This window comes from Schistocerca piceifrons, chromosome 7 (genome assembly GCF_021461385.2).
Source record: "Schistocerca piceifrons isolate TAMUIC-IGC-003096 chromosome 7, iqSchPice1.1, whole genome shotgun sequence".
Lineage (NCBI taxonomy): Eukaryota > Metazoa > Arthropoda > Insecta > Orthoptera > Acrididae > Schistocerca > Schistocerca piceifrons.
Genome location: NC_060144.1, coordinates 399171976 through 399194385, shown reverse-complemented (window position 1 = coordinate 399194385; position 22410 = coordinate 399171976). Strand labels below are relative to the sequence as shown.

At 40.9% G+C, this 22410-nt stretch overlaps 1 protein-coding gene across 1 annotated transcript in view; it reads right to left on the bottom strand.

The window, feature by feature from the left end:
* LOC124804612 (odorant receptor 43a-like) overlaps positions 1–22192 on the bottom strand; it is a 68646-nt gene extending 46454 nt beyond the window's left edge. Inside the window, exons 1-2 of the mRNA XM_047264810.1 lie at positions 22112–22192; positions 12079–12178 (exon numbers count right to left, since the gene is read on the bottom strand). Of these exons, the coding sequence (XP_047120766.1) occupies positions 12079–12178; positions 22112–22161 (150 nt within the window). The 5' untranslated portion in view covers positions 22162–22192. The remainder of the gene's footprint in view (positions 1–12078; positions 12179–22111) is intronic.
* Positions 22193–22410: the final 218 nt, after the last annotated feature.

Below are 22410 nucleotides of genomic sequence, written 5' to 3'. Positions count from 1 at the left end.
CATATTCGACAGCGTTCCTGGGCATGTTAAGTGTTTCCATCTCTCGCCGTATAATGGTACGTCCAGTGTCACTACTCAGAATCTATTCTCGTCCGAGAAGAGCAAGCGACTCCACTCCTCGTTGGTCCAGTCCTTGTGCTCCTGGCACAATAGCAAACGATACCGCCCATGTGTGGTTGTGAACAGAACACAATATGCTGGTCGTTGGTAGAAGAGACTATCTCCATGTAGTCACCGTGCTACTCTGGAGCCTCAAATTGCGTGCCTATTAGTCCTGTTAAATGGGCTGCAATAATAAATAATAATGTCGTGTGACGAGGGCCTCCCGTCGGGTAGACCGCTCGCCTGGTGCAAGTTTTTCGATTTGACGCCTCTTCGGCGACTTGCGCGTCGATGGGGATGAAATGATGATGATCAGGACAACACAACACCCAGTCCCTGAGCGGAGAAAATCTCCGACCCAGCCTTAGGATTGACAGTTTGTCGCGCTGACCAATTTTTTTTTCTTTTTGCATTTTGTTCGGTATTGTTCGTTGCGTTTGGTCGGGGCGGACGTCACAAGACATCAGTTTTTTATTACAGAGGGCGAGCAGCCCTATGACCGAACACGCTGACCTACCGTGCCGGCAACCACTCAGCTACAGGGGGCGGACAATGGGCTGCAATTGCACCCGCTGTTTGAGTTCCTTCTTGCCTGTTGCACTCTGTAGCGGTCATCTGCTGCTGTAGTTGACTGTGGTCGAACGCCTCCTCTCTTTTGGACAGCAGTGCGTGGGTTCAGAACCCTCCCCATGCACGTGAAGCAATGCTGGGAGCAATACTAAAGTCCAATGCTGCACTCATCATACTTCGTCCTTCTTCTAGTTTTCCGATGATTCTTTTTCGAGTGAAGTTATTGAGATGTTGGCTGTGGGCCGTGTTGTAATGCAGAACACCACCTCAGTCCACCGTAACTGCTCACTGATTGACACACACTGTCTTTTGCCATTATTTTAACCGCCTCTTCCTCTTAGCTCTTCTCCTCCTTCAACTGACTCGAGTTGCGGGTCCATCACCATTTGGCGGTATATTGATCCTTCCCATGCGCCATTTGCAAATGGAGCTGGTAAGAAGGGAGGGAATTACAGTCGTAGCAGAAGTACCCTCCACCACACACAGTGGCGTGTGACGTGTGGAGTACAGATGTGGACGTCAATATAAAAGTCTGAGGTTCTTCATTTACAACAGTAAAAGCATCAACTCCACAAGAATTGTATTTAAACTAGTGGTAACGGGTTTTAGAAGATAGCACTCATCAAATTCGGACGTATAACAGTTATGGTACTGATGCTATAGAATTCCCTCTCAGTTTTGTGGTGGAAGATAAGTCCCTGCCAGCCTAAATCATTGGAACACCACTAGCAACATCTCACGGATGGAGCTACTGCATGGGACCCCTCAGCTTTTCTCGGCGTGACTGTGTTATAGCGTACTTTCTCGCACTCATCCTAGTTGTTACTTTCATTTTTGCAGACGACATTTTCATTGTGTTCTGTGTTACGCCTGCTCGCTGCGTGGACACCAATCAGATTGCCTGGAGCAACATCAGAGAACGCAGCACCTAAAGAGGACGACTGTTTCGGTACTCGAAATATCGTGTGTATAAATGGAATGGGACTGAGCACCCGAAAGCGGACCGTGGAACGACTGCATTTCGTCTGTGCAAGACATTCTCGAAAACTCCCGTCTAACTCCATCCCCAAATGTGATTATATCCGTGAATTTTTTTAATTTTAGAAGAGTGCTGAAGAGTGTTGTAAGTCACAACAATAAACTACACGTCGAAGAGTATATGCATGTCCGAAAGAACAGACACCATATCCATATAAGTATATAGTTCTGGCAATACCGGCCATGACCTTCGTCTTCTGAGCGGATGCACACATATTACCCGAACTCTTACGGAACTTGGTAATAATATCTTCCACGAGTAATGAGTGTATTGGGTAGGGACACTACGAATCTAGTGTGTGGACATATAAGGTGAGAATGTGGGTCTCGCTGGAGACGTGCGCGAGGTAGTCCCTGCAGTCGCACTACCCTCTGTACCTTTGGTGGCTCAGATGGATATTGAACGTATAGCACAGTTGGTAGTGTATTGCCGGCACGGTAGCTCAGCGTGTTCGGTCAGAGGGCTGCGTGCTCTCTGTAATAAAATAGAAACTAAGTCAAAGAATCAATAATCAACTTGAACGGATGACTTGTGATGTCCACCCAGACCAAAGGCAACGAACTATATCGAAAAAAAGATGGATAGAGCGTCTGCCATGCAAGCAGGAGATCCCGGGTTCGAGTCCCGCTCGGGGCACACGTTTTCACCAGTCCCCGTTGATATATATCAACGCCTGTCAGCAGCTGAAAGTGTTAATATATAATTCTAACACGTCGAAGAACGTCGTCTAGAAGAAATGAAGACAGATTTCAGTAGAGTATTGACTGATACATTGGTAGATCTGCACTGCCTTATAGAGACAAACTAGAAGACGTGTTCGAATGCCTATGTAACTTCGTACACGTTCACACTATCGGTGCGTGTGGAAATGATTTCTGTCGTTATTTTCTGTGATACGGAACAAACACCAGCGTATATTAGTATTTTTCATTTTAGTGTTGTTTTCTAGTGTTGTTTCCAGGCCTGGTGCGATATATAAGGGGGCTTGAACAACATCAGATGTTGAGTGATCACTGTGGAGGACATAGAGATGCTACACACTGGTGAGAGACAGCGTTATTAGTATTCGACAGTTTGAAAACAGACTTCATTGTGGGTCTCCATTTGGCCGCTGGGCGAATCGTGCAATACCAGATTTCTGCGGCATTCGGATGTGACAATGGCCCAACGTAGGTCTGCATAAAAAAGTGAGCACAGGCATTCTCGCCGCCAAAGTTCTGCTCGACCACGTCTGAGCAGTAGAATGGAGAAGCGCCGTACTGTACACCAAGAAAATCGTAACCGCTTGACATCTTCACCTGCCACCCGAGAACAAGCAATGGACTCCCTAGAACATTCTGTGGCATCCCGCACAATTGGTCGGAGACTACCAGCAGCCACAGTAACGAATTACCGTCACAGGCGTCGGCAGCCGTTAACACCATAACATAGCCGGCTGTGTTTGAAGTTGTGCCGTCATCGGTAAGCGTGGGTTTCTGCTGAACGGCATTAAAATGTATTCAGCGAAGAATCGCGGTTCTGCACTATCCCAGATAACCATTGACGGCGAGTATGGCGGCGACGTGGGAAGGGGTCTTATTCTTCCAGTGTTTTGGAGAAGCACGGAAGTGTTATTCCTGGCGTCGTGGTGTGGAGATCCATCTGGTGTGACGGCAAACTCTGATGACACCACAATACGTCACGGACATCCTGCATCCTCATATATTACTTCTAATGCAATAGTATATTGGCGTCATTTTTCAACAGGGCAGTGTTCCTTCACCCATGGCCCGTGTCTCTGCAAACAGCCTGCGTGTTTCCGATGTACTCCCGCGACCAGCAAGATCCTCAGATCTGTTCTCCATAGAACACCTCTGAGACACCCTCGGCCGTCAATCCCATCCCAGTGCCTCATCCAGCACAAAGACTTGAGGCTCTCTAGTGCTATGAAGAATAAAATTTATTATAGCGCCAGTTCCTGGGACAAACAGTGATTTCTTAGGTGCATTTGGCAACTATAATTTAGAGGCGGCTGAGGAGTTGGCCGCTGAAGAGAAGCCAACTACAGTAAACGAATGCGATTCTCAACATGTGACAAATCAGTTTGAGCAATCTCGCTGTTGTTCTTCTGTAACCCACGGATCACTGGGGCCTTGCATTAAGCTGAATTTATCCTGTTTCTAATGTTAGAATAGATACACAAGCAACTTATTTGGTGTACTAGTCGCGGCTGAAGCGTTTCAATTGTCTAAATTTTTAGTGATGGCCTCCTCCCATTGAAGAGCTCGAGACCAGTGGGGCGGCGCACTGGGAAGACATTATATTTGCATTCGGTAGGATGACGTTTCAAATTATCGTCCCGCCACCCAGCTATATTTATTTTCCTAAGTCGCTTAAGGAAAATCTTGGGATGGTTTCTCTGAGAAGAGCGTAGACTTTCCACATCCTTCCTGAATCCTGGCTTGTGCTCTAATGATCTCGTTGTCGACGGGACGTTATATCCGTATCTTCCTTCATTCCCTCGGATATTTGCAAACATATGTCAATGACATGTGATTAATATCATATCACTTTTAGATGGTGATCAACATTATGTAAGCAGCAAGTGTTCATCAAGTGATGTCCTACGTAACGTTAATAACTACAAACATTTTGTGTTTTAAGATACCAGTACAGGATGTTTTGCAAGTACGAGTATCCAAATAGGTGAATATTTCATTGTATGAGGGATGCTATCAATACCCTTTTCCAAGAGAAGTTTGATAAACTATTATTCAAAAAGCTAAACTTACTTCATCAAACCAAAACTATTCACACTTGAAAAGAATGTGCCTTAAGATAAAACTAAGTCCCAATCGCAGAAAAAATTATTCGAAAATAGCAATTTGACTTAAATTCTTGCTTAATGACCATTTAAATGAAGCTGTATTTTGCGTCAAAAAATGGTACAAATGGCTCTGAGCACTATAGGACTTAACTTCTCAGGTCATCAGTCCCCTAGAACTTAGAATTATTTAAACCTAACTAACCTAAGGACACCACACACATCCATGCCCGAGGTAGGATTCGAACCTGCGACCGTAGCGATTTTGCGTCAAGTTGATAGTGTAATCGCGATCTTCACTGTCGCTATTCCGGGCATTTCTTACAGATATGGGTGCCGGATTAGCGGAAGTAGCGGAAAATTGAGAATGTCTGGCAGTTAATATAAACACATAGCGGCTATATTTTATTAAATCCTAAGATACATTTATTTTCATAGAAAACGAGGTTCTTGAATGTGTAAATAGTAGTATCGCTCACTATGAAACATGTCCCGAAATTTTTAGTTGTCGCAATGATGATAGGCTACGCGGCGTCGGCATACAACAGCTACACAAGCATTACATCAGTACCGCACGTATCTGGTTGCTGCGTAATGTTCTACAGGAAGATGTCTGTGTCTGCAGCTTCAGCACCAGCAGTGTGGGAAACCTTCATGTTTTCTCCTCCTATTTTCCCTCTCTGTCATCATTACTTTCTTGCACACTTTCGATTATTTCTTCATCTGTTAAAATTCGATCTAACTTACAGTTTTCCCCATTCAGCTACTTAGTAATTTGTTCTTCATTATTTTCTCCTCCTCCAGGAATGTACAGCATTGTTTAGTGTTGTAATTAACGAACAATATTGTTGCACACGGTGATTTATTGTTGTGCGCTTCGTTTCTGATTGAAGCTTTAGAGGCCAGATATGGGTAGGATTATTGAGAGGCCGAACTACTGAGAGCTCGATTAGCGAGAGTTTAATGGGGAACACTGAAGAACGGGATACACCCCGTCGGCTTTGACCAATTACTTCACAAGTTACCACAGATAAGGCACTGCAAAGATTAAAAAGCATAGATGAAGGTGAAAGGGTCCTGTGGCCAACTTTCATTAGTCCGGTAGACCATTTTCACTAGCATTTCACTTTTTTTTCCTTGTTTATCTTTTCCCATAACTCTCATAGTGGTGTGATTGAATGAATGTGGTTGTGTGTCACAGTGCTAGATGGTGGCGTAGTCTGCTGCAGGAAGTCTGCGATAGTGATACAGATTCAGCAGCAATTTTACAGAATAGCCAACTCTCGTAGTGGTCAAGTAGGCAAAGAGGTTTGCGCTAATTGTGAGAAATCCACCTGTGTTAGGTTGGTGGCGGAAATGGCATCTTTGGGTTTTCCGGGCCATGCGGAGCGTGGAGGAGGCTGGAGATGAAAAAGGGAGGCAGTCTGCCGCAGGTACAGGAAGCGTCCACAGCTGTGCTCCAGTCGAAGAAGGGTGAGTTAGACTGACCGCGTGGCGCGTTGTTACTTGGCGAGGAGAGAGCTGTTAGTTTTTGGGTCTCCCTTTTCAACTCTGAAAGATTGCTTTGCCTTGTCGTAGCAAGGAATGCAAAACTTTGGCAGATTTTTCTTTTAGTAAATTTCTATAGCAGACTTGGATCCGCCGGAAGAGCGCAACACAAAGGTGTCGATAAGAAGTGAGCACTCGCTTCTGTATGAATGTCTGTTTGCCTTCAGCTGTGCCTGTATAAGCTTTCATTTTTCTAAATATTAATAGCTTTGCCTTCTCGTAAATCTTCCTTGCTTGATGTATCTTTCGTCCGTGGGGAGCCGACCACGTGGTTGAACATTAAAGTTTGTTAGGCTACCGTCATCACTAACTGTTCGGTCTCATGTATGTTTTAAAGAATGTTAACTGTTCATGATGTGTGATGTGATATTGTTGCAACTTGGCCACGATACCTAGAAATTGCGTCTCCACAAACCACGTGGGCAAGCGGGTGTACTGCGAAACGTGTACCGTTTCACGAGTTATTGCGATCAATTATCAGGCAACAGCAGTTGTATGAATGATTCACACCAGTGATTTTATATGTAGATTATAACGGTGTATGTATCGATTGCTTTTCTTTAATGTTTTAGGAATTAATGTTATCAGGAATTGTGTACATGCCTCACATCCATATCTTAGGAATAAATTATTTTATATACAATTTTCTCTTGCATTCCGAGATTACGTTTTTGCACCTAAGCCACTCACCTCGTAGCTTCCCAGTTAGCATATCCAACGCGTTTCCTTACGCACGGGTCCAGTGATTAGTTTCCCCTTTTATTTTAAAACAAATGCTTTAGATTAAGTCTTATTTTCAGGTGTGTTGCTGGGAGCTGATCTTCTGCACAGTGTTTATGCATGTTCTATTTTATTTTAAATGGTTGATTCTCGTGGACAGCGCTCGGGAAATACTATTAATTACATCGCATCCCCTACGAGCGATATCACGACGTACGTATTTTTATGAGTTTTTGGTCTGTGATCAAATTAATTTATTTTTCGACTCGGCCAAACCTCTGATTAGTTGTACTGTTAGAGTCGGTGGCGACCCTAATCTTCTCACGTTAATTTCACAATCAATAAGCATTTCCATTCCCACTCTTAACGTAATAACCCGTATAAACAGGTTACTTACAAAGGTTGAGAAACAAAGAAATGTAGTACAGAGAAAAAAAATCGTGAACATACATTACGTACATACATACTTCGGATGTAATGTTACGTACATCACTTTTTTTCATAGTACAAAAGCTTTGTGTCCTATTCTTCAGATGACCTACGTAGGTTAGCTGAAGGATTGGATACCAGTGCTAGCGAAAGCAAGAAAAAGCGGCATACGTAACACTGGCTTGGAGTACCTCAGTTGACATATGTACATATTTTACCAATGTCGGATTTTCACTTTCGCTAGTTGCTAGTACCAACTGAAGAGTAGGATACTAGTAGTAGCGAAGGCAAAAAAAAGCCAACAATCGTTGATCTACATAGGTCAACTGAAGAACTGGATCCTAGTACTAGTGCAGGCGAAAAATGCGACATACGTAAAATTTGTATCTTGTACCTATACAGGTCAACTGAAGAACAGGGTACTAGTACTAGCGAAAATGAAAAAAGCGACAAAGTAAAATTTGTAGCCTGTACTTCATTTGACCTAAATAAGTCAGCTGAAAAATAGGATGCTAGTACTAGCGAAGGCAAAAAAAGGCAACTAACGTAAAATTTGTATCCTTCACTTTAGATGACCTACATAGGTCAACTGAAGAGTAGGATACTAGTACTTGCTAAGGCTAAAAATTCGACATACATAAAATTCGTATCGTGTACTTTAGTTGACCTATACAGGTCAAATGAAGAATAGGAGTAGCACTAGCGAAGGCAAAAAAGGCAACAAACGCAAAATTTATTTCCTTGACCCACATACGTCAACTGAAGAATAGGATACTAGTACTGGCGAAGGCGAGAAATGCGATACAAGTAAAATTTGTATCCAGTACTTCAGTTGACCTACATAGATTAACTGATGTCTAGGATAATAGTACTAGCGAAGGTAAGAAAAGGGACAAACGTAACGTTTGTATCTGTACTTCAGTTGACCTATATAGGTCAACTGAAGAATAGGATACAACCTCTGTAGTTCAGTTGAGGTACAAGATGCCAGTGTTACGTGTTACGTTTTTCGCCTTGACTAGTACTAGTATCCTATTCTTCATTTGGCCTACGTAGTACAGCATACAAACCAATTCCAGGGGGATCAGCAACTGGAACGACTCAGTATCAGACAAAGGTATAATTCAAAACATGTACACAAATAATTTAAAATTACCACAAGCGGCAAAAAGCGTACATAATATCTATTTCTTAATAGTACATTAATTTATTTTTATATACGATTATGATGCTTTGCTTCCCCGTGAACCATGGACCTTGCCGTTGGTGGGGAGGCTTGCGTGCCTCAGCGATACAGATAGCCGTACCGTAGGTGCAACCACAACGGAGGGGTATCTGTTGAAAGGCCAGACAAACGTGTGGTTCCTGAAGAGGGGCAGCAGCCGTTTTAGTAGTTGCAGGGGCAACAGTCTGGATGATTGACTGACCTGGCCTTGCAACATTAACCAAAACGGCCTTGCTGTGCTGGTACTGCGAACGGCTGAAAGCAAGGGCAAACTACGGCCGTAATTTTTCCCGAGGGCATGCAGCTTTACTGTATGGATAAATGATGATGGCATCCTCTTGGGTAAAATATTCCGGAGGTAAAATAGTCCCCCATTCGGATCTCCGGGCGGGGACTACTCAAGAGGACGTCGTTATCAGCAAAAAGAAAACTGGCGTTCTACGGATCGGAGCGTGGAATGTCAGATCCCTTAACCGGGCAGGTAGATTAGAAAATTAGAAAGGGAAATGGATAGGTTAAAGTTATATATAGTGGGAATTAGTGAAGTTCGGTGGCAGGAGGAACAAGACTTTTGGTCAGGTGAATACAGAGTTAAAAACACAAAATCAAATAGGGGTAATGCAGGAGTAGGTTTAATAATGAATAAAAAAATAGGAGTGCGGGTAAGCTACCACAAACAGCATAGTGAACGCATTATTGTGGCCAAGATAGGCACGAAGCCCACGCCTACTACAGTAGTACAAGTTTATATGCCAACTAGCTCTGCAGATGATGAAGAAATTGAAGAAATTTATGATGAGATAAAAGAAATTATTCAGGTAGTGAAGGGAGACGAAAATTTAATAGTCATGGGTGACTGGAATTCGAGAGTAGGAAAAGGGAGAGAAGGAAACATAGTAGGTGAATATGAATTGGGGGGGAAGAAATGAAAGAGGAAGCCGCCTGGTAGAGTTTTGCACAGAGCATAACTTAATCGTAGTTAACACTTGGTTCAAGAATCATGAAAGAAGGTTGTATACATGGAAGAAACCTGGAGATACTAGAAGGTATCAGATAGATAATGTAATGGTAAGACAGAGATTTAGGAACCAGGTTTTAAATTGTACGACATTTCCAGGGGCAGATGTGGACTCTGACCACAATCTATTGGTTATGAACTGTAGATTAAAACTGAAGAAACTTCAAAAAGGTGGGAATTTAATGAGATGGGACCTGGATAAAATGAAAGAACCAGAGGTTGTACAGAGTTTCAGGTAGAGCATAAGGGAACAATTGACAGGAACGAGGGGAAAAAGTACAGTAGAAGAAGAATAGGTAGCTCTGAGGGATGAAGTAGTGAAGGCAGCAGAGGATCAAGTAGGTGAAAAGACGAGGGCTGGTATAACTCCTTGGGTAACAGAAGAAATATCGAACTTAATTGATGAAAGGAGAAAATATAAAAATGCAGTACATAAAGCAGGCAAAAAGGAATACAAACGTCTCAAAAATGAGATCGATAGGAAGTGCAAAATGGCTAAGCAGGGATGGCTAGAGGACAAATGTAAGGATGTAGAGGCTTATCTCATGAGGGGTAAGATAGATACTCCCTACAGGAAAATTAAAGAGACCTTTGGAGAAAAGAGAGCCACTTCTATGAATATCAAGAGCTCAGATGGAAACCCAGTTCTAAGCAAAGAAGGGAAAGCAGAAAGGTGGAAGGAGTATATAGAGGGTCTATACAAGGGCGATGTACTTGAGGACAATATTATGGAAATGGAAGAGGATGTAGATGAAGATGAAATGGGAGAGACGATACTGCATGAAGAGTTTGACAGACCACTGAAGGACCTGAGTCGAAACAAGGCCCCGGGAGTAGACAACATTCCATTGGAACTACTGATGGCCTTGGGAGAGCCAGTCCTGACAAAACTCTACCATCTGGTGAGCAAATTGTATGAGTCAGGCGAAATACCCTCAGACTTCAAGAAGAATATAATAATTCCAATACCAAAGAAAGCAGGAGTTGACGGATGTGAAAATTACCGAACTATCAGTTTAATAAGTCACAGCTGCAAAATACTATCGCGAATTCTTTCCAGACGAATGGAAAAACTGGTAGAAGCCGACCTCGGGGAAGATCAGTTTGGATTCCGTAGAAATATTGGAACACGTGAGGCAATACTGACTTTACGAACTTATCTTAGAAGAAAGATTAAGGAAAGGCAAACCTACGTTTCTAGCATTTGTAGACTTAGAGAAAGCTTTTGACAATGTTGACTGGAAAACTCTGTTTCAAATTCTAAAGGTGGCAGGGGTAAAATACAGGGAGCGAAAGGCTTTTTACAATTTGTACAGAAACCAGATGGCAGTTATAAGAGTCGAGGGACATGAAAGGGAAGTGGTGGTTGGGAAGGGAGTGAGACAGGGTTGTATCCTCTCCCCGATGTTATTCAATCTGTATATTGAGCAAGCAGTAAAGGAAACAAAAGAAAAATTCGGAGTAGGTTTTAAAATCCATGGAGAAGAAATAAAAACTTTGAGGTTCGCCGATGACATTGTAATTCTGTCAAGGACGGCAAAGGACTTGGAAGAGCCGTTGAACGGAATGAACAGTGTCTTCAAAGGAGAATATAAGATGAACATCAACGAAAGCAAAACGAGGATAATGGAACGTAGTCGAATAAGGTCGGGTGATGCTGAGGGAATTAGATTAGGAAATGAGACACTTAAAGTAGTAAAGGAGTTTTGCTCTTTGGGGAGCAAAATAACTGATGATGGTCGAAGTAGAGAGGATATAAAATGTAGACTGGCAATGCCAAGGGAAGCGTTTCTGAAGAAGAGAAATTTGTTAACATCGAGTATAGATTTAAGTGTCAGGAAGTCGTTTCTGAAAGTATTTGTGTGGAGTGTAGCCATGTATGGAAGTGAAACATGGACGATAAATAGTTTGGACAAGAAGAGGATAGAAGCTTCCGAAATGTGGTGCTACAGAAGAATGCTGAAGATTAGATAGGTAGATCACGTAATTAATGATGAAGTATTGAATAGAATTGGGGAGAAGAGGAGTATGTGGCACAACTTGACAAAAAGAAGGGACCGGTTGGTAGGACATGTTCTGAGGCATCAAGGGATCACAAATTTAGCATTGGAGGGCAGTGTGGAGGGTAAAAACCGGAGAGGGAGACCAAGAGATGAATACACTAAGCAGATTCAGAAGGATGTGGGTTGCAGTAAGTACTGGGAGATGAAGAAGCTTGCACAGGGTAGGGTAGCATGGAGAGCTGCATCAAACCAGTCTCAGGACTGAAGACCGCAACAACAACAAGAATGATGCTTTGCCACAGAAGATAACCAATTTATTATCTATGGCTCGAAAATAAACAAACTAATATTCATGGCTTAAATTTGTCATTGGTCAAAGCCGACGAGTTGACCCCATCATTCAGTTGAAACATTCAGCGTATAGAAATCGGGCACATTTTTTACAATACGTGCTTTAATGATGAAAGATATTCCAAAATAACTTATAAGGCCCCTTGGTTCTAGTAATACTACATTTTATCATTACATCTTGGCTACGGACCTAGCTTGAGGAAACAACATTCACTTTCAGCAACAATTTTCCCTCTTTAGTTCTGCGTGTATTGTTACGAATTAGCTTACCGTAGATCCAGCGAAGATGACGACGCAAATATTAAGCATGTTTAAAAAGAGAAGAACGAAAATAGAGTGAGTCATAGCTTTTTGCAGCTCTGCAACAGACCTGTAAATAACAAAAACTAGCGTTAGTTATGTAAAAATCACAGAAATACTTCTCATATGGTATACCACTAGAACACCCTTACACCTAGTTTAAACCACAATTTACAGTTTAAGTTTCGTAATAAAATAGTTTTTTTGCGTAAGTTAGTTAAGATTAGCCGTAGTGTAGCTAACTTAAGTTACACGCATACCATTTCACTTCCTTATCGCAGCCTGTGATACCTCGTCATTTCTAAGGGAGTGTGAATAAAATGCTACTACAAGCAACTAAGTTAGCTAACTCTTCAGGCTCCCAAGGGATTAAACTAAATCGCCTGCAGTTACAAACCAAATGAGAGTTGGAGAGACAAATGTCATCAATTTTGTTCTAAAGCATTCATTGCCCTTTGTTTAAATTAGTTTTTCTTGTGCCTTCCTTCACCTCTACACGGGAAGAATAGTGGAAGGAAAGTGAAGCACTAAGCAACGTATTCGATTCTACCTTGAGAAATTGACGTGAAAAACGTCGAAATAAATAAAAATACTGAAGGTGGAGCTGTTTAGAGCGAAATAAAACCCCGGCTTACGTGATGGTGAATTGGCCTTCTTCAGAGATTATTTATCTAGAAAAGTAGACAGTTGCACTTATAAGTTACTGTGCAGTCTTGCGCGTGAGTTTTGTAATTAATGGTTTACAGTGAACCACGCTTGTCGGGTAACAAAAAGAGTTACAATAATTCAGAATTTGCTTGCAGTGTCACTGAGCGAGGTGGCGCAGTGGTTAGCACACTGGACTCGCATTCGGGAGGACGATGGTTCAATCCCGCGTCCGGCCATCCTGATTTGAGTTTTCCGTGATTTCCCTAAATCGCTCCAAGCAAATGCCGGAATGGTTCCTTTGAAAGGGCATGGCCGATTTCCTTCCCCTTCCTTCTCTAATCCGATGAGACCGATGACCTCGGTGTTTGGTCTCTTCCCCAAACAATCCAATCCAATCCAATCTTGCAGTGTCCTAACCAAATCCAGCACTAATTCAGGCCACATCGAGCGTAAAATTATAAAGAACAGTTACTAATATAGTGTGATCAAATACGAAACTTTAGGTTGAAATAGCGTGGCGGATCTGGAATTTTGGCAGACTACTAAATATTTGAGAAACTTAAATCTTCTTCTGGAACAGACATACCTCAGAGAAAACGACCATCTTGGATTTTAAGGACAAATCACAGCGTCATCCACTATGGTCACGAAAGAAATGTAGATATAAAATTCTTTAGTGGTGATGGAAATAAAGGATTGAGTAACACATGCAGAACGCTTTAATGGAAAAACTCTTCTTATTTACACATAGCTAAAATGAGGGTAATGAAGCTCATCCTTACCTTTGTTAATCTGGCTGACATCATATTTCAGTAAATTTTTGAAGAACGTTTTATGATGGCATCAGCTTGCGTCCTCCTATTTCAGTAACAGGTGTCTTTTTTTATTTAATTCTTTTATTAATTTTAACTGTCCCTAAGTGGTTGTTGTACCAGGAACTAATTTCGAAACAACAGAGTTTGATGTAAATTGTCAGTTGTCGGTTCGCGTGGAGAGCTATCCGAGCCCAACTCGCGAGGCACCCACGCAGCATAGCTTCGGCCAGAATCTTTCTTCTACCTTCAAGGAAAGATCCTAGGTCGGAGTCCCGGTCCATCACAGAATATTAGTCTGCCAGGAAGTTTTAAACGCACGCACGTTGCGCTGGAGAGTGAAATACTTACTCTACGACTAAACATGGTTTCAAAACAAAGACTTTTTAAGGAGAAGAAGCTATTATACACAATGCTGTTAAAATACACGAATATTTGTTTTGTGTATTTCGGAAGAACATTAAGTGAAACTTGTGGCTCTTACTCTCCAACACATTGCACAGAGTGTTGTACCTAGAGGACAGTTTATCTAAGAACACATGATGTTTCCTGGTCGCTGTTCCAATCTTTACAATAACATGAAGGACAGCACATTAGAGACCACCACAAACAGTATCCGGAATATTTTACTGTTTTAGTTGTTGAGAGAGGTGAGGTTGTGTTTTGTGCAGCGTTTGTAAACATTGCAAATTCGACATATTTAAATGCTGATAATATATGAAAGCTATTTTGAGCATATTGTTAATTCTTCAGTCACAAAGTTTTATGGTGGATAAAATTCAGTATATCTTTATAATTAGTTACATAACGTGTGGACGGTTAAGCCATACTTCGTCAGACGTGCATCCTCTTGGAACTTGCAACAGGAAATCATTTTACCATGGAAAACGTAATGTTTGCAAATGAACTGAGTTTCCTTAATGTCTTAACAATTTTCCCTGTCTCTAAAATGGAAATTTGTGTTGGTTTGCCAATAGTTTCTATTTCAAAATGTTTTAACTTGTAACTGATTTTTGGTTCAAATGGTTCAGATGGCTCTGAGCACTATGGGACTCAACTGCTGAGGTCATTAGTCCCCTAGAACTTAGAACTAGTTAAACCTAACTAACCTATGGACATCACACACATCCATGCCCGAGGCAGGATTCGAACCTGCGACCGTAGCGGTCTCGCGGTTCCAGACTGCAGCGCCTATAACCGCACTGCCACTTCGGCCGGCAACTGATTTTTGACAATAGTTCTACTTAATTTCATTTTACTTACTGAATGCTGATGTGTAATAGCGTAATAATAACGAACAGACTACGAAACACAATATTGGCAAGATTTCCTCGATTACAACGATTTTAAACTGGAATAGAGTATTTGTTTCTAGTTACGTGACCATGCTTGTACACAGGAACTGCTACACACATAACATAATTATTGTCATTTCAAGAAAGAGAGAAGAAGAAGACACACCACGAAGGGATTATTGGAATGAGACGAAAATCAGTAGACGTGATGTACATGTAAGAAAAAACAAATTATTACAATTTCACAAAAATTGAATGATTTATTCAAGAGAAAGAGTTTCACAAACTGAGCAAGTCAATAACGGGCTGGTCCACTTCTGGCCCTTCTGCAAGCAGTTATTCGGCTTAGCATTGATTGGTAGAGTTGTTGTTAGATCGTTAAATACCGAGATGGTTGGAAGGCCCTGCCCATAATGATCCCAAACTTTCTCAATTGGGAAGACACCTTACTGGCCAAGGTAAGGTTCGGCAAGCACCAAGACAAGCAGTAGAAACTCTCGCCGTGTGCGGGCGCGCGTTATCTTGCTGAAATGTAAACCGAGCATTGCAATAAAATGGGACAGGGTAAGACGAGCGAAGAGCGGATTTAACGACGACGTCTGGTGAGTCAGCCAGCCTGGATGTAGTTTTTAGGTGGTTTCCCACCTCTAACTAGGTAAATACTGGGCTGGTACAGGTGCCCCGAAAACGTTTAGAAACTGTTACCACACCTGAACACGTAATCTATACTACAAGCAGACAGATGGGGTTCACATATTCCCTCCTGGTGTCAGGAAGGACGTCTAGACACCAAAAGCCGCTAATACTGCCAAAACCTATACACCAATGTCGACACCACATACAAACGGTAAAAGGCAACAGGAAAAAGAAAGAACTAAAGATAATAGTGAACAGAGGCGTTCCTAAGAGGTAGTCTCCACTGCTTCCAATCTGAATATGTAAGACTAAACCAGATGTGGTTTAAATTCAAACAAATAGTATTGACTGCTATTGAGAGACATATTCCAAATAAATTAATAAGAGATGGTACTGATTCCCATGGTACAATAAACAGTTTAGAACACTGTTGCAGAAGGAAGAACAAAGCATGGAAAATTTGAAAGAACGCAAAACCCTCAAGATAGTCGAAATTTTACAGAAGATCGAAATGGAGCGCGAACAGTGCGAGATGCTTTTAATACTTTCCACGACAAAAGTACATCTAGAAATCCGACAGATAACACTACTTAACAAATTTTAACTTTTTTTCTGCATCTGGTTTGCAAATGGGTGGATTTACCTAGTTTAGGGGTGCTGAATACACTGGTGACGTCAATTTTTCTCTATGGTGTCACATTTCCTATATACAAAGCAGAATAAAAAATGATAATAGCGAAAATTGAATCAATTAAGTCAAACAAAAATACACATTCAGAACATTTGAAATCAATACTATTTTGTATGTATATAAGGGCATGATGTCAATAAAAGGTTCAATATAGTTCAGAAGATATTTCCACCTATAATCGTGTTTGGTTTGTGAAATATGCGACGACGGAGCTCTTCTTTTGTTTGCCGTTTCATCGTTCTCCCTAACAAGGCCGCAGCATCATCGAAGGGTTCCAATGGCCTTGTTAACGGTGTTCCACGGTAAAAATGTCTTGGTGAAAGCGTTCACCATGCTCATAGCTTACTGCTCCCAAATTTTCCGGGAACAAATCAAGGTGAGAATGTAAAAAGTGAATTTTAAGCGACATTCTACACCCCATGTTCTTGTAGGTGTCCAACAGACCATTCACAATGGTAACATAGTTTTTGTCTTTTCGGTTACCCAAAAAGCCCTCCTCAAGTGCTTTAAAAGAAGACCAAGCGGCTAATTGGACATCTGTGAGTTTGGTATCAAAGGTTGGATCTTCCAGCAATTTGCAATTTTGTCATATGATGACATGGTTGGAGACCATGGCTGTTATTTGAAGACAAATGTTGGTGTTGGGACAGCAACCAGCCACAAATTTACTTCCTTTATTCAAGGGGTACCGTTACCGGTTTCGAATCGTTATGATTCATCTTCAGACCGTTTACACGCTTTCCTTATAACATGTGATGCGTTTTTTACAGATAAATTGTCTTAAAATATAAGTAATACATAATTATAAGCACGCCACACACAGATGGTTGCGTTACAGATTTTCGTTGGATGTGACTTACGTGAAATGTCGGTTTGGAGTGTTTGTTTTCATAACATGCGTCCAACAGATGTGGATACATTCCCACTGCATTCTCATTGTTAAACACGTAAATTTTTCTCACTGAACACTTTAGATTTGTCACTGAAAATATTTCTACTACGCACAACATGTTTAGGTACATACAGACAAAAACCAAAGATCCACTTCACAGTAGTCACTTCAAGCCAAATCAGTGTGCCACAGAAGCCAAACCTAAATATGCTACCCTCCCATACATAGTCCCACAATCATACCCAATAGCAAACTTATTTAAAAAGAAAAATATCACAATCAGCTTTTCCACAAATAATAAATTACAACAAAAAGTAATCCATGATGTAAATACCTCCAAGAGCCCCTACCGGAAATCAAGAATATACAAACTCAAATGCGATACATGCCCAAAATTCTACATTGGACAGACAGGCAGGAGCTTTGAAATTAGATACAAAGAACACATTGATGTTTTAAGACTTGGAAACTTGAACAAATCTGCATTTGCAGCCCATATTGCTGAAGAAAACCATTCAGTGAGAAACACTGAGAACAACATAAAAAATTTTATATCTAACAGACAAAGGAGCCACTATGAATATATTAGAAGAAATAGAAATACACACACACAAAAACAGCACCCCAGACTATATCCTTAATGAACAAACAGATTTAGCTAACACCCCTTTCCTGAAAAATTTCCAAAAATTGTTTTCTAGCCTCCAAAGCAAATAATATTTCTATGCCTATTTGCAGATCAAGGCCGGCCGGTGTGGCCGAGCGGTTCTAGGCGCTTCAGTCCGGAACCGCACTGTTGCTACGGTCGCAGGTTCGAATCCTGCCTCGGGCATGGATGTGTGTGATGTCCTTAGGTTAGTTAGGTTTAAGACGTTCTAAGTCTAGGGGACTGATGACCTCAGATGTTAAGTGTCATAGTGCTTCGAGCCATTTGAACCATTTGCAGATCAAGTAGCAAATTTATATGTTACTATAATCCTCATGATGCTAAATGTAATTAAATAATGTACTATTTTACCTATACAGTATTTAAAAAAAGAGGAACAATTTTATAATTAATGTAACAGTATCAATGTCTCTGTACTAGTGTAAAAAGCATTTCAGTTGCATAAGTGAATATATGATCCTTTTCCAAACATAGGACATCTTCAAATGTTACGATATATCATAGCATCTTTGATATTCATATGTTTGTAAGCTCTTTGTATGTATCAGTATGTATCAAAACATGTGCGTAGTAGAAATATTTTCAGTGACAAATCTAAAGTGTTCATTGAGAAAAATTTACGTGTTTAACAATAAGAATGCAGTGGGAATGTATCCACATCTGTTGGACGAATGTTATGAAAACAAACACTCCATACCGACATTTCACGTAAGTCACATCCAACGAAAATCTGTAACGCAACCATCTGTGTGTGGCGTGCTTATAATTATGTATTACTTATATTTTAAGACAATTTATCTGTAAAAAACGCACCACATGTTATAAGGAAAGCGTGTAAACCGTCTGCAGATGAATCGTAAGAATTAGAAACTGGTAACGGTACCCTTTGAATAAAGGAAGTAAATTTGTGGCTGATTGCTGTCCCAACACCAACATTTGTTTTCAGCCATTTTCTTATTTGTGGTCCAACAAATATACCCTCTTTCAACTTTGCCTCTCTTAATTTGGGAAACTTTTAAGTGACTGAAGGCGTCACCTTCTTTCTCCACACCTTTTACAAAGTTCTTGATGAGGCCCAACTTGATATGAAGGGGAGGCAAAACGGTTTTATTGGGCTGAACCAATGGGATATTTTTCACATTTACGTTTCCAGGAACATATGACTTCCCTGTAGGCCATTCCTTGACTGTATAGTGGTTCTTGTTGTCACAGCTGTCCGACAAGCACAAAAAGCAGCAGTATATAGTGAATCCAGCCTGTAAACCTGTAAGGAGTGCAACAGCTTTTAAATCATGGCAAAGCTGAAATTCGTGATCCTTATATTTGATTGCCCTCTAGCAGCAAAGCCATGGTTTCATAAGTTTCTTTCATGTCTACTGCGTAAGCCAAAGCTACAGATGGAAATGCACTGCCATTATGCAGTAGTACTGCTTTCGAGCTGTTTTTACTGGAGTCAATAAATAGTCGTCACTCCTGTGGATAATGTTGTACACCTAGCTGCATCATCAGACCATTGACATCTTTACGTACACATACTGAATTCTGCATATTGAAATATTGAGCGAAGGAAGCACCTCTTGATCTGAAACGGAAATTTTTGTCCCTGGAGTTAGAAGGTTACGTTGTTGCAGTCTCGACCCCAAGAGCTCAGCTTGCTGTTTCGAAACTTTTAGATCGCGAACAAAATCGTTCTATTCCATTTGGTTAAAGAGTTTAGGTAAAGTGTCATGATATAGAGGGCAGTACTCTTCCATATGTTCAATACTTTCTGATTCATTTGACATGGTGTCTGGTTCCGTGGCTTTCAAGTTACAAACAGGAACAAGCAACCTCTCATCATGGGGAACAGGCAAATGCACTGAAGATACATTTGGTTGCTTCATTTTATGTCTAGTTTTATTTGAATGTCCCGAAATATTTGTAACGCAGAAGTAACAGTCTTAATAATGGCCATTAGGCTCATACCACTACATCGGAACAGTGAATGGCATGGCTCGGCGTTTTCCTTTCAACTACTCAGTTAAGGTTGTAGTACAGGTTATGCAGGCAATATGAGGAGCAAAATTTTTATCTTGATCACCAACAGGACAATCAAAATAGTAATTGATTTTCTTTGGGCTTTTGGAGTGAATTACCCACACACATAACAAAAGTTGTTGGGGTGGTTTAGACAGCAACGAGATTTACTAGTTGCCATTTTTCTTAGTGTAAGTCTTAAACACAAAAAGTTTGCACTATCTTTCACAGGAAACACTCACTGAGGATCTGTTTCACATCACTGGAATACCACACCAATCATTTACTGACGATTTGTGGATCTTCTAGTTTTCCTCTGCAAACCAAAAACAAACAATTAAACATCGAAACAGAAGAACAGCAAAAAGAGAAATACTGAATACGAAAAATAAAAAACCTTTAAAAACTCCAAAATGGTAGGTGCTAGAACATTTTGAAAGGTATATTCGGATTCTACACACCAAAATACAAATAGTTGACGTATCACATTCCAGATGCAAAATGGCTGCTAACTAATGTCATAGAAAGAGATTCTAGTAGTACGTGAAGTACATCAGCGGAAGGACACAATCGATACGTTCACTGATTTTATTGATGACAGTGTCACTGAAACAGGAATGCTATATATGGTTTTCCAAAATTACTTCATCAAAGAAGACGAAATAAATATTTCAGAATTTGAACCAAGAGCAGCTGCCAGCACGAGTAACTTAAAAGTAGTTATCCTGAGTGTAGCGAAGCAGATCAAATCACTTAATAAAAGGAAGGCCTCCGGTCCTGATTGTCTCCAAGTCAGGATCCTCTCATTGTATGCTGATACAATAGCTCCATATTTAGTAGTCATTTACAACCGATCCACACCTGGAAAACTGCACAAGTCAAAGCAATACCCAAGGAAGTTAATAAGAGTAATGCGCTGAACTATGGACCCATATCGGTAACGTCGATTTGCAGAATGATTTTGGAACACATACTGTGTTCGAACACTCCGAGTTATCTGGAAGAAAACGATTCATTGACAACTAGCCGACACAGATTCGGAAAATATCGTTCTTGTGAAACACAACTATCTCTTTCTTTTCACGAAGTAGTGATTACTATTAACAGGGGATGTCAAACTGATTTCGTATTTCCAGAAGACTTTTGACACCGTACCTTACAAGCCATTTCTAATCAAACTGTCTCAGTTGTGTGACTGGATTCGTGACTTCCTGTCAGAAAGGTCACAGTTCGTAGTACCTGACAGAAAGTCATAGAGTAAAACAGAAGTAATATTATCTGGTGTTCTCCAAGGAAATGTTATAGACCCTCTGATCTTCCTGAGCTACATAAACGACAATCTGAGTACTGTTAGATTTTTTGTAGATGATGCTGTCATTTAGCGTCTTATAAAGTCATAAGATGATAAAAACAAATTACAAAACGATTCAGACAAGATATCTATATGGTGCGAAAAGTGCCAAGTGCGAAAAGTGTGAGGAGTCTGCTAAACTTCAGATACACGATAAATCACACATATATACAGGCTGTAAACTGAACTAAATACTTAGGGATTAGAATCACGAGTAACTTAAGCTGGAATGATCATATAGATAATGTTGTGGGTAAAGCAAACCAAAAACTAAGATTTATTTGGCAAAACACTGAGAAAATGCAACAGATCTGCCAAAGAGATTGTCTACAATACGTTTGTAAGTCCTCTTCTGGAGTATTGCTGTGTGCTGTTGGATCCGCGACACATAGAATCGATGGAGGACATCGATAAAGTTAAAACAAGCATACAGAGCTTCACGTTTATGATACGTGAAGTGGTATGGCAGTCATTAAAACAAAGGCAATTTTCGTTGTGGCAGGATCTTCTCATAAAATTTCAGTCACCAGCTTCTGCTCTTATTGTGGAAATATTCTGTCGGCGCCCACCTAAATAAGGAGGAATGAACAGCTAAATTAAATAAGAGAAATCAGAGTTCACGCAGAAATACTTAAGTGTTCGTTTTGCCCGTGCCCTATGCGATAGTGAAATGGTAGAGAAATAGAGCGAAGGTGGTACAATGAACACTCTGCCAGGCACTCAGTTGTGAATTACAAAGTAATCGTGTAGGTGTAGATGTAAATTCGCAGGTGAGATTGCTGTCTTCAACGAAAGGGAGGAATACGTTACTCCTAGCTTCTTTGTGTGGTTGCATATCGAAGCATGTAGTACACTTCCCATCAACTTTGACGTTTGCTGCATATCGACTTCATGGTGTTGCAAATTTTATAGCCAACTGCATATATCCTTTTTTTACTGTACAGAGTGCACAATTCGTCCAGTGTCAAACTAATAGAAATAAGTAATAAACTTACCTAAGGATCACTTGATGATGCCGAATATTCTTTATTAGTTGGTGATACATCTGCTCGTGACTACCATTCTGTGTGTACACAGCTACAGGCCCAGGTAACGAGTGGCCCGCCGCTACTAATTTTCCACGAGGTCTACGATGACTGCTTAACAAACTGGAAGTGACCCGGTCTCTATGTACTCCCTCATCTCTCTTGTAGGGCTCGGCCGTCTCGTTGTCCCCGAACTTCCCCATCGCCATCATGTTGTTATTAAGGACGTGCAGCTCAGCAGCGATGCTCAGCATGAGGACCGCGAAGAA